The sequence below is a fragment of the Hemibagrus wyckioides genome, linkage group LG21, assembly GCF_019097595.1.
Source record: "Hemibagrus wyckioides isolate EC202008001 linkage group LG21, SWU_Hwy_1.0, whole genome shotgun sequence".
Classification (NCBI taxonomy): domain Eukaryota; kingdom Metazoa; phylum Chordata; class Actinopteri; order Siluriformes; family Bagridae; genus Hemibagrus; species Hemibagrus wyckioides.
Window position 1 is genome coordinate 1,306,341 of NC_080730.1, and position 13,223 is coordinate 1,319,563.

General features: G+C 39.1%; 1 protein-coding gene across 3 annotated transcripts in view; it reads left to right on the forward strand.

Moving 5' to 3' along the window:
• The window catches only part of LOC131342663 (retinoic acid receptor gamma-A-like), a 54,798-nt gene extending 54,005 nt beyond the window's left edge, over nt 1–793 (forward strand). For all 3 annotated transcript variants that reach the window (XM_058373782.1, XM_058373781.1, XM_058373783.1), the window contains one exon: nt 430–793. In XM_058373782.1, the coding sequence (XP_058229765.1) occupies nt 430–725 (296 nt within the window). In that variant the 3' untranslated portion in view covers nt 726–793. The remainder of the gene's footprint in view (nt 1–429) is intronic.
• Nucleotides 794–13,223: the final 12,430 nt, after the last annotated feature.

The following is a 13,223-nucleotide window of genomic DNA, read 5'->3' on the forward strand; positions in this document are numbered from 1 at the left end:
ATTTGATCATTTTCTAGTTATTTGTTTATTTATATATAAATATATCTATATTGTTTATATCTGTAAATTTATCTTTAATATAAAGCCATCTGATCTCTTTTGAAATTATTATTTAAAAAAAATAAATGCTGTAAAAATTGTATTAACATGATTATTAATAAATGTTATTATAATGTGTTGAAATAATTAACTATTGTAAAAAATAATCATTTTAATTGTGTTTATAATTCTCAATATTTATATTTATATTTATATTTATTTTAGATCATTATAGTGTATTATTATGTTCAAAATTTACATTTATTAATTTTATGTAAATTCTTTGTCTTTGGTGTTGTGAATATTATAATGATATTTTACTGTAATAATTATTCTCTATTATTATTCTATACTTATTTGCTCTGTGTGTGTGTGTGTGTGTGTGTACAGGTGCAGAACGAGCGATCACACTAAAGATGGAGATTCCTGGCCCGATGCCTCCCCTCATCCGTGAGATGTTGGAGAACCCGGAGGTTTACGAGGAGACTCTTCCTCCTCCTGCCATCCAGGCCATTAAACGCGAGAGGGATGAAGACTCTGCCCCTGAGGAAGAGGAGGATGAGGAGGAGGAGTGTGCAGAGGAGGAGAGAGAGAGAGGAGGAGACAGTGAGGATGATGAAGAGTGGAGCATCCTGCAGGTGGACGCGGGGGAGAAGAAGAAGAACACGACGGGTCGAGCGCAGTGATTAACGTCTGGATTTCATCACACACACACGCACACACACACGCACACACACACACACACACACACACACACACACATGCTCTAAACTCTAATGTGTTCTCTTAAGTTAGCCTGAGTACTGAATGATGTAAAGCTAATCCTGTCAGTAAACATATCTGATTAGGACAAAAATCCTGTCAGAAATCCTGTAAAGATGTTCTAGCTTGAAGCTAAATAGCTTGTTAGCATCAACAGTGCTGATTACAGACATGAGGTAATAATAATGTAGAACTCTAGCTCCTATTAGCCAGCTGGCTAGCATTCGCAGGGGAAAAGTAAACACTGACGATGGCTTGAAAATCTGGTCAGGTTTACGCGTATTAGCCAGCCAGCTATCATTAGCACTGAAGATTTGTGAACATTTATGAATATGATTTAAAATTCCTCTCAGAAATTCTGCCAAGCTGTTTGTGAGCTAGCTAGTTAGCATCAACATTGATTATTAGAAACATTTACAGTCATGTTACCTCATGTAAGCTAGCTTGCTAGTGTTAGAAGTGAAAAAAACTTCTAAACATTATTTATGACTTAAAATTCCTTCAGCAGGTAAAAAGTAAATAAATATGACTTAAAACCCCTTTCAGAAATATAGCTAGATGGCTCTGTTTAGCTATCCAGCTAGCACTAGCAGGGGGTGAAGAGACATTTATGAGAATTACTTGAAAGTCGTCTTAAAAATCCTGTTAGCTCATGTTAGTCTGCTAGCATTAGAAGTAAAGATCATAAACATGTCAGAACAGGACAAAAATCTGCTCAGAAATCCCGCCAAGCTAGCTTGTTAGCTGGGATGCTAGCATTAACAGTGATGCTTAGAGACATTTACTCTCAAATCCTGTCAGGTTAGCTCATGATAGCCAATTAGCTAGAATTAGCAGTAAAGGTCACATATACACTTACGTTAGCTAGCTTGATAGGTTGCACATTTGTGTATATGCCCCCCCCCCAAAAAAAGTTGATTCAATATTAGCTAGCTTGTTAGCAATGATGTTTACGAATATTTACAAACATCCCCTCAGAAATCCTGTCAGGTTAGCTCATTCTAGCCAATTAGCTAATGTTAGCACCATTATAAAGCACCTTCCTCACAAAAATTCCTCCAGGTTAGTTCATATTAGCTAGCTAGGAAACATTAGCAGTAAACAATATAAACTTTATAAAATAACCCGAAAATATACGTCAGTTCTGTCCTGACATCCTGTTACATTAGTCCATATTAGCCAACTAGCTAGCACTGCAAAAATGTGTTAATATGATAATAATTCCTCTCAGAGATCCTGACAGTTAAAGCATGCAGTTAGCATTAGCAGTGAGGATAACATGAGATATTAAGAATTTTATAAAATCCTTTTAGAAATCCTGTCTAGCTAGCATTAGCGAGGAAAACATATTTGATATTTTGTCAGGTTAGCTCGTATTAGCTAAGAAGCATTAGCAGCAAAGACGTTACATTTCTGAATAAGATTCAAATCCTGTGAGAAATCCTGTTCATATTAGCTAGTTAGCTAGTGTTAGCAGCATTAGCATTAGTGCTAAAGGGCAGGAATACGACTCACTGTACTGTAATTTTTAATAACTGAGGAAATAAAACAGATCTCAGTCTCTGAATGTCACGTGACATGGAGCTAGAGGCCACAAGAGGAAAAAAACAGAGATCAAGATGGTGGACTGAAAGAAACAAAAATGACAGAAAATCAGACGGAAAACAGGATTTTGTTCTGTGTTATTTTGTCTGAGTTAAACAAAACCAAACAGAAAGAAAGAAAGAAAGAAAGAGAGAGAGAGAGAGAGAGAGAGAGAGAGAGAACCTTGTGGAACATTGTGAGAGAAATGCGTCTACAGTTTCACGCCTCAGTTCCTGTGAATATTTCTGAGATCTACAATCTGGCGTCTATATAAAAAGGAGGATAAAGTTTAAGTTTAAGTTTATCTCAGATTAGCAGCTTGATTTTTGAAGAGATGTAGCCGAGTGAAGAGCAGGCCTCATGTTCCAGTTTAAACCAAACGCCTGAAATTCTTCTTTCAATGTTTTTTCACCTCCTTTAATTTTTTATTTTACTCTGACGTTTATTTTAAAAAGGTAAAATGCCAAAGAAATTAACCTGAGCATATTTTCAAGCTGGGAAAAAACTCTTATAATTTTTAAAAAATAAAATAAAAAATAATAATTTTTTAACAATAAATAAAAAAAAGAAAAAGGTGTTAATGAGACTGTGTAAATCTATCATGTATGAAGATTAGCATGTTATGAGGTTAGGACACTCAGGGCACTAAAAGGACCAAATATTCTAGAAAATCCAGCTACATTTTCAAAATGCCAAAGATGTTCCTTAAACAGATTTATCAGACGCTAGTTTAAAGATTGTAACGTCGTCGTAATTCCAATAAAAATCCAAAAAAAGCCATATACAGAAAATTAGCAAGTGTTGCCAAAGTGAAATTTCTTGTACGATGTTTTTACGTGTGAAATAATAAAACACACAGTGCCTTAGTCATCATGTATTAAAAACTTTTCTGAATGCATTCTACACCGTTAGCTAGGTGTTTGTTGTTTCGCTCAAATCCATTCTATATTTGTTGCATTAGCTTATTTAGCTGTATTTCTGCTTTATTTTTTGTCGCTACAATATGATTAGCTAAATCCATCCTACAGTGTTGGCTACACAACGTAAGTGCTAAGTAACCAGGCAGTGTTCGTAACGTCTCATCGGTTTATTCTGTATGCACTGAGATCCGGAGTAACCACAGGGTAATTATGGCCACCGTTGTGCGCGTGTGCTGCGGCTAAATTCCTGCGATGTATCAGTAATATCGTGACGTAGCGCTTGTCTAGATCTGAACCAGAACTGTACCGAAGCCATTTCTGTTATTGTTTTTGTTTTTGTGTATTTGTGTGTGCTAACAGGTTAACCCTCCGCGAGTGTTTGTGTCATTTATAAACATCAGAACAAGGTCGAAAAATGCTAACGAATCAAACGCCATGTTTATTTTATTCATGACATAAATTAAAAATTATGTGAATTTTAAGCAACAGGCTAATAAATTATCTGATTCTCTTACAAAAAAAATAAAAATAAAAACTGTTTATTAAAAGATGTAAAAAAAAAAATTCACTGTAAATATTTAAAAAATAAAATAAAATTTTAATTAAACACAAATTCAAATGATTTGGGAGAAAAAAAATCGATGTGAATAATTAATTTGTATTAGATTTTTTAATTATATATATATATATATATATATATATATATATATATATATATATATATATATATATATATATATATTTATTTATTATTGGAATTCAAACCTGTTTTTGTGAATATAAAAGACAAAGATTCTTATAAAGGGTTAACAAGTTCTAACAAAATGTTGCAATAACACACACACACACACACACACACTCGTACCTCTGAAAACATCTTCATTCAGGTGAAAGGAGAAAGCTCACGCGGTGAATCCGTGACGTTTTACAGATTCTGAAAGACTTCTTCGAGACAAATGTAGCAATTAAAGTGCGGCTCTTTTTACGCTAAAGGATGTTAAGGTGTTTAGAATGATTGTGAGAAAGTGTTTATTCTTACATTAGTGTAGTGTTTATCTGTCGTGCATGCAGTTTGTGTTGTCATGTTGTTGTTGTTGTTGTTGTTGTTGTTGTTGTGGATGTAGACATTATTTCTCATGAAGAATTTGCGCTCAATGGTTTGGAGCTGGATATTTTTTCTACTTTTCTGCATTTTTGCATCATTGTACACCTCTGATCTTGCTTTTTTGTGCTTTTTTATATTGTTAAGCTTCAGAAACATTCAAAAGTTGCCGTTTATTACATGCAGAATAATATTTATGCTTCAGATGGTCTTTTTTTTTACTTGTTTTATCAAACATATCACCAAATGCAGGGATTTTCAATCTGAAAACGGCAGAAATGTTTCTTTTCTCCGTGAATCCCTGATTTGGATTTGTTATCTATTGGAAAGTAACGTACTCTTGGTGTATAACTTCATTTTTTTGTGGATGTTTCCGTTGTTTTTGTAACGACTCTTCATGGCCTTGCACAAAATCTAGTGAGAATCTAGAACTGGCGTGATTCAAGTTGAAAAGTGTTTATTGTTTGTATTTTAATCGCTTTAAACTTTTCCATAATGTTCAATTTTACGCTTTTTTTTTGCTGGAAACTTTGTTTCTAAAACTGTTTTATAAAAAGCATTTTCACAAGAATGTTAAACCATGTGGAGTTTCTTTGTTCTGCTGTTTCCTGCCTCTTCCTCCTCTTCCTCAGTTCTGCCCTTAAATGAAGCCCCTGCTCATTGTTAGTGCCTGCCTTGTTACGAGCCTCGTTACGAGTCTCAGTGTGTCTCATTAGTGAGTGAATTGAAACTCGATGGTTTCTAACCTGAAGAGACCTTGTTAAAACTACAAGACACCAGGAGCTAGGAGAAGCATGAGAACAACCAGGGAACAGGAGCTACATATAAATCAGGGGACTCAGTGTGTGTGTGTGTGAGACCCTGAAGGGCCCTAAACAAATCTGTCTGTCTGTCTGTCTTTTTGGAGATATCTATCTTTAAAAACTTCAGGTTTTAGTTTTTATGATTGCTTTGTTTATTCACATTTTATTAAATCAGCTGCTGTGATGAGAAACCGGATCAGCCAATCAGAAAGGTGTATTTTTTTCTGTTTCTGTACGAAGGCTAATCACCAGAAAGCTACACTATAAACACACAGACATGGAGCTGAGAGACGAGGAATTAACTATTATCTGGATCTGCAAAATACTCATTTTCTACTATTGTTAACACTAAAAAACACATTTTAAAAAAATATTATACCTCTGATAATGTTATTAATATCCAATAAGTTTATTTGATTGTATTGATTAAATTATTAAACACACATCACAAGCACAAGAGGACAAATAACGGGGGAAAAACAGAAAGTAGAAAACAGGAAGTAAAAGGATGAGGTAGAAGGATTTCTTGAGGGTTCTTTAGATATTTAAGGGTTCTCTTTTCAAGGTCTGAGAGTGTTCTACCTGGAACCCTGTTGAAAAGAGAACGGTCCCATACTCTAGGCTTCTACACAGAACCTGAAAGAGTTCCCTACAGGTGAGGAGAAGAGAGTAATCATGCAGAATCATGCACACAGATCATCAGGCATAAAGCTTGAAAAACAAAATAACACAAAAAAAGACCACAATATTTATTTAACATTTAATATTTCCCCTCGCTGCAGGCCTGAGTCTCTCTTCCCATGAAAAACAAATTAAAAAGGTAAAAAAACGACAACAATATTTATGATAATCATTCCAAACCACACACACACACACACACACACACACACACACACACACAGTAAAGCTCGCCTCGCCTCTCCTCACCTCTTCATCATCACCTTCCTTCTTTCTTCAGTATTATTCCTTCTTTTTCTTCCTTCCTCTTCTCGTTTCCTTCATCCCTCTGATTTTTCTCTTGCTCATATTCCTCGTATTTTTGTCCCTTCTCTCGAAAAGAGGAATTAAAACAATAAAATTAAACGCTGCACAATTTCTTGTGCTTTTTTAATTACATGTAATATTTATTTATTTATTTTTTTAATGGTGATTATTATAAACGGAATTTTATTCCTCAATAATATCGAAGGAAAAACATAACATCAGGATCTTCTTTTCTTCTTCTTATTTTTACAGCAAGTTTAATATGTTCCTGTTTAATGTCTTTTGCATCTTGTACAACAGACAAAAAAGACCAAAATTAGTCTTCGGGATAATTAACTAAAACTCATTCGTTAAATTGGCGTTAATCCATGAAGATAACGAGAAATGACCATAACGTATGATGACACCCAGGACCTGATCCTGACCGTCCACGTGCGTGTACAGCACATGCAGATTCGCTTTGAAAAATGATAGATGCGTGTGTCAGGAAGTCCATTTTTGGTAATGAGCGAGAGAAAGAAAGCCGTAAAAGCGGCCTCGGCCTCGGCTAATTAAATGATTGCCATAATTAACGTTCGCTTAACAGTCAATAAAAACGGAGCCGGGATTATGGCGCGGTCCATACATTATTCACCGTTTTACAAGGCAGCTTTTAATGACCTCATATATCTGGCTGGAATGTGAGGTAGGTTACCATGGCAACCGGGCATATTTTATTCCCCTTTTATGCGTTCTGTCTTCATTTATATTTGATCTGCTTTTTAGCCGCCTGGCATCAGACGTGCCGAGAGTTCGGACCCGAGAAACCGAGGTGTTGAAGACGTCCGGTGAAAAGCATTTTTCCAGCTTCTACAGAACAGAGGAATCTTCTTCTAATCTTCTTCTGATTAATAAACAGTACAGAATCAGACGCAGCAGTAATGGATCTGGTTCATTAGCCGATAAAGCGATAAATATCGGTGTTTATCGGGTCAGTGAAAAAGGACAAGGGCAGAGAAGAGAGGGCAAAAAAATGAGGGATGAGGGGATAAAGAGAGGGAACGAGTCGTCTCGGTTTTTTAATTAAAAGTGTAGAGGGAGAAGGAGCGCTATTAATCCTCCTCATCGCCTTCAGCTAGGGCCGTAAACGCAGGCGAGCATTCAGCCACGCATCTGTAATGAGAGAGGAGAAGAAATAAAAGGAGAGAAAGAAGAAAAGAAGGTGACAGCAGAGGAGAGGAGGGAAGGAAGAACGGCTAGTTCAGAGGCTGTAAAAAAAGGGAGATGAGCAACACCAAGCATGTTCATAAAACACAAAACAGAAAGAATGAAGCCAAGAAAATCAAGATGGAGGAGCGGTTCTTCAGCACGGATTCTGGTTCCTCTCGAAGGAGCGTCCTCTATCTCGCTCTTCATGTTGTTCAGAATTTTCCATCTCAGTGGAACAGATGATAGAGGGATGAGTGAGGACAAAAAAACAATAAAGATCCATCAGAATTAGAAGGTTCTTCAGAGAACAACAAAAGTTCTTCTGTAGAATCATTCTGAAGAACGTTTTGTGTTATACATTCACTTTAGGAGTGAAAAAAGAAAGGCAAACCTGCTGGAATATCATTCAGCTAAAAGATCATTAAAGAGATCAGACTCTGGTGTTGAGATGTTGAGGAGCATTAGTGAGATCAGACTCTGGTGTTGGGATGATGAGCATTAGTGAGATCAGACTCTGGTGTTGGGATGTTGAGGAGCATTAGTGAGATCAGACTCTGGTGTTGAGATGTTGAGGAGCATTAGTGAGATCAGACTCTGGTGTTGGGATGATGAGCATTAGTGAGATCAGACTCTGGTGTTGGGATGTTGAGGAGCATTAGTGAGATCAGACTCTGGTGTTGGGATGATGAGCATTAGTGAGATCAGACTCTGGTGTTGGAATGTTGAGGAGCATTAGTGAGATCAGACTCTGATATTAGGATGAGGAGCATTAGTGAGATCAGACTCTGGTGTTGGGATGATGAGCATTAGTGAGATCAGACTCTGGTGTTGAGATGTTGAGGAGCATTAGTGAGATCAGACTCTGGTGTTGGGATGTTGAGGAGCATTAGTGAGATCAGACTCTGGTGTTGGGATGTTGAGGAGCATTAGTGAGATCAGACTGTGGTGTTGAGATGTTGAGGAGCATTAGTGAGATCAGACTGTGGTGTTGAGATGTTGAGGAGCATTAGTGAGATCAGACTGTGGTGTTGAGATGTTGAGGAGCATTAGTGAGATCAGACTCTGGTGTTGGGATGATGAGCATTAGTGAGATCAGACTCTGGTGTTGAGATGTTGAGGAGCATTAGTGAGATCAGACTCTGGTGTTGGGATGGTGAGGAGCATTAGTGAGATCAGACTCTGATATTAGGATGATGAGCATTAGTGAGATCAGACACTGGTGTTGAGATGTTGAGGAGCATTAGTGAGATCAGACTCTGGTGTTGAGATGTTGAGGAGCATTAGTGAGATCAGACTCTGGTGTTGGGATGATGAGCATTAGTGAGATCAGACTCTGGTGTTGGGATGATGATGAGCATTAGTGAGATCAGACTCTGATATTAGGATGATGAGCATTAGTGAGATCAGACTCTGGTGTTGAGATGTTGAGGAGCATACGTGAGATCAGACTGTGGTGTTGAGATGTTGAGGAGCATTAGTGAGATCAGACTCTGGTGTTGAGATGGTGAGGAGCATTAGTGAGATCAGACTCTGATATTAGGATGATGAGCATTAAAGAGATCAGACTCTGGTGTTGGGATGTTGAGGAGCATTAGTGAGATCAGACTCTGGTGTCAGGATGGTGAGGAGCATTAGTGAGATCAGACTCTGATATTAGGATGATGAGCATTAGTGAGATCAGACTCTGGTGTTGAGATGTTGAGGAGCATTAGTGAGATCAGACTCTGGTGTTGGGATGATGAGCATTAGTGAGATCAGACTCTGGTGTTGGGATGATGAGGAGCATTAGTGAGATCAGACTCTGGTGTTGGGATGATGAGGAGCATTAGTGAGATCAGACTCTGATATTAGGATGATGAGCATTAGTGAGATCAGACTCTGGTGTTGAGATGTTGAGGAGCATACGTGAGATCAGACTGTGGTGTTGAGATGTTGAGGAGCATTAGTGAGATCAGACTCTGGTGTTGAGATGTTGAGGAGCATTAGTGAGATCAGACTCTGATATTAGGATGATGAGCATTAGTGAGATCAGACTCTGGTGTTGAGATGTTGAGGAGCATTAGTGAGATCAGACTCTGGTGTTGGGATGATGAGCATTAGTGAGATCAGACTCTGGTGTTGAGATGTTGAGGAGCATTAGTGAGATCAGACTCTGATATTAGGATGATGAGCATTAGTGAGATCAGACTCTGATATTAGGATGATGAGCATTTGTGATATCAGACTCTGATACTAGGATGATGAGCATTAGTGAGATCAGACTCTGGTGTTGGGATGTTGAGGAGCATTAGTGAGATCAGACTCTGATGTTGAGATGTTGAGGAGCATTAGTGAGATCAGACTCTGGTGTTGGGATGGTGAGGAGCATTAGTGAGATCAGACTCTGATGTTGAGATGTTGAGGAGCATTAGTGAGATCAGACTCTGGTGTTGGGATGGTGAGGAGCATTAGTGAGATCAGACTCTGATATTAGGATGATGAGCATTAGTGAGATCAGACTCTGGTGTTGAGATGTTGAGGAGCATTAGTGAGATCAGACTCTGGTGTTGGGATGGTGAGGAGCATTAGTGAGATCAGACTCTGATATTAGGATGATGAGCATTAGTGAGATCAGACTCTGGTGTTGGGATGTTGAGGAGCATTAGTGAGATCAGACTCTGATGTTGAGATGTTGAGGAGCATTAGTGAGATCAGACTCTGGTGTTGGGATGGTGAGGAGCATACGTGCGATCAGACTCTGGTGTTGGGATGTTGAGAAGCATTAGTGAGATCAGACTCTGATGTTGGGATGGTGAGGAGCATATGTGAGATCAGACTCTGATATTGGGATGATGAGCATTAGTGAGATCAGACTCTGATATTAGGATGATGAGCATTAGTGAGATCAGACTCTGATATTAGGATGATGAGCATTAGTGAGATCAGACTCTGATATTAGGATGAGGAGCATTAGTGAGATCAGACTCTGATATTAGGATGAGGAGCATTAGTGAGATCAGACTCTGATATTAGGATGAGGAGCATTAGTGAGATCAGACTCTGATATTAGGATGATGAGCATTAGTGAGATCAGACTCTGATGTTGGGATGGTGAGGAGCATATGTGAGATCAGACTCTGATATTGGGATGATGAGCAGTAGTGAGATCAGACTCTGATGTTGGGATGGTGAGGAGCATATGTGAGATCAGACTCTGGTGTTGGGATGTTGAGGAGCAATAGTGAGATCAGACTCTGATGCTGGGATGTTGAGATCAGACACTGCTGGGATGTTGAGGAGCATTAATGAGATCAGACTCTGATGCTGGGATGTTGAGATCAGACACTGCTGGGATGTTGAGGAGCATTAATGAGATCAGACTCTGATGCTGGGATGTTGAGATCAGACACTGTTGGGATGTTGAGGAGCATTAATGAGATCAGACTCTGATGCTGGGATGTTGAAGAGCATTAGTGAGATCAGACTCTGATGCTGGGATGTTGAGATCAGACACTGCTGGGATGTTGAGGAGCATTAATGAGATCAGACTCTGATGCTGGGATGTTGAAGAGCATTAGTGAGATCAGACTCTGATGCTGGGATGTTGAGATCAGACACTGCTGGGATGTTGAGGAGCATTAATGAGATCAGACTCTGATGCTGGGATGTTGAGGAGCAATAGTGAGATCAGACTCTGATGCTGGGATGTTGAGGAGCAATAGTGAGATCAGACTCTGATGCTGGGATGTTGAGATCAGACACTGCTGGGATGTTGAGGAGCATTAATGAGATCAGACTCTGATGCTGGGATGTTGAGGAGCAATAGTGAGATCAGACTCTGATGCTGGGATGTTGAGGAGCAATAGTGAGATCAGACTCTGATGCTGGGATGTTGAGGAGCAATAGTGAGATCAGACTCTGATGCTGGGATGTTGAGATCAGACACTGCTGGGATGTTGAGGAGCATTAATGAGATCAGACTCTGATGCTGGGATGTTGAGGAGCAATAGTGAGATCAGACTCTGATGCTGGGATGTTGAGATCAGACACTGCTGGGATGTTGAGGAGCATTAATGAGATCAGACTCTGATGCTGGGATGTTGAGGAGCAATAGTGAGATCAGACTCTGATGCTGGGATGTTGAGGAGCAATAGTGAGATCAGACTCTGATGCTGGGATGTTGAGGAGCAATAGTGAGATCAGACTCTGATGCTGGGATGTTGAGATCAGACACTGCTGGGATGTTGAGGAGCATTAATGAGATCAGACTCTGATGCTGGGATGTTGAGGAGCAATAGTGAGATCAGACTCTGATGCTGGGATGTTGAGATCAGACACTGCTGGGATGTTGAGGAGCATTAATGAGATCAGACTCTGATGCTGGGATGTTGAGGAGCAATAGTGAGATCAGACTCTGATGCTGGGATGTTGAGGAGCAATAGTGAGATCAGACTCTGATGCTGGGATGTTGAGGAGCAATAGTGAGATCAGACTCTGATGCTGGGATGTTGAGATCAGACACTGCTGGGATGTTGAGGAGCATTAATGAGATCAGACTCTGATGCTGGGATGTTGAGGAGCAATAGTGAGATCAGACTCTGATGCTGGGATGTTGAGATCAGACACTGCTGGGATGTTGAGGAGCATTAATGAGATCAGACTCTGATGCTGGGATGTTGAGGAGCAATAGTGAGATCAGACTCTGATGCTGGGATGTTGAGGAGCAATAGTGAGATCAGACTCTGATGCTGGGATGTTGAGATCAGACACTGCTGGGATGTTGAGGAGCATTAGTGAGATCAGACTCTGATGTTGAGGAGACTCCAGTTCCAATTCATCCCAAAAGTTGAGTCCGAGTCAGAGCTCTGTGGAGGACACTTCAGTTCTTGACTCCAGCCTTCCCGTCCACACCGTGTCTTCATGGAGCTCAGGGGCTTTGTGATGATGGAGCAGGGTTTGCAGCTCCACATGCTTTTGGCTGTGATGATAATTATGAGCAAAAAATGAGAACAGGACAAAAACTTGAAAGAAAGAAAGAAAGAAAGAAAGAAAGAAAGAAAGAAAGAAAGAAAGAAAGAAAGAAAGAAAGATAAATATGTAATAAAGAAAGCTGAGTTAATAAAAAAAAAGATTTTTGGACAGAATTTTTGTCTAAATATTTTCTTTATTGTCAAAATAATGCTGAAATACTGAAATGTTAAAAACTCAGTGTAGAAATAACGCCCTGATCCTAACCTCAGGAAATAAACCCTTATAATAACTTCATTCACAGAGAATAGAACTGAACTCTCTTCATTAGAGTTAAACTTCTGCATCATATCACACCATCTACACCATGTCAGATCCACCAGTCACTGATCAGATGCTAATCTGATACAATTCAGTGATTAGACGCTAATCTGATACGATTCAGTGATTAGACGCTAATCTGATACGATTCAGTGATTAGACGCTAATCTGATACGATTCAGTGATTAGACGCTAATCTGATACGATTCAGTGATTAGACGCTAATCTGATACGATTCAGTGATTACACGCTAATCTGATACGATTCAGTGATTAGACGCTAATCTGATACGATTCAGTGATTAGACGCTAATCTGATACGATTCAGTGATTAGCCGCTAATCTGATACGATTCAGTGATTAGCCGCTAATCTGATACGATTCAGTGATTAGACGCTAATCTGATACGATTCAGTGATTAGCCGCTAATCTGATACGATTCAGTGATTAGCCGCTAATCTGATACGATTCAGTGATTAGCCGCTAATCTGATACGATTCAGTGATTAGACGCTAATCTGATACGATTCAGTGATTAGACGCTAATCTGATACGATTCAGTGATTAGACGCTAA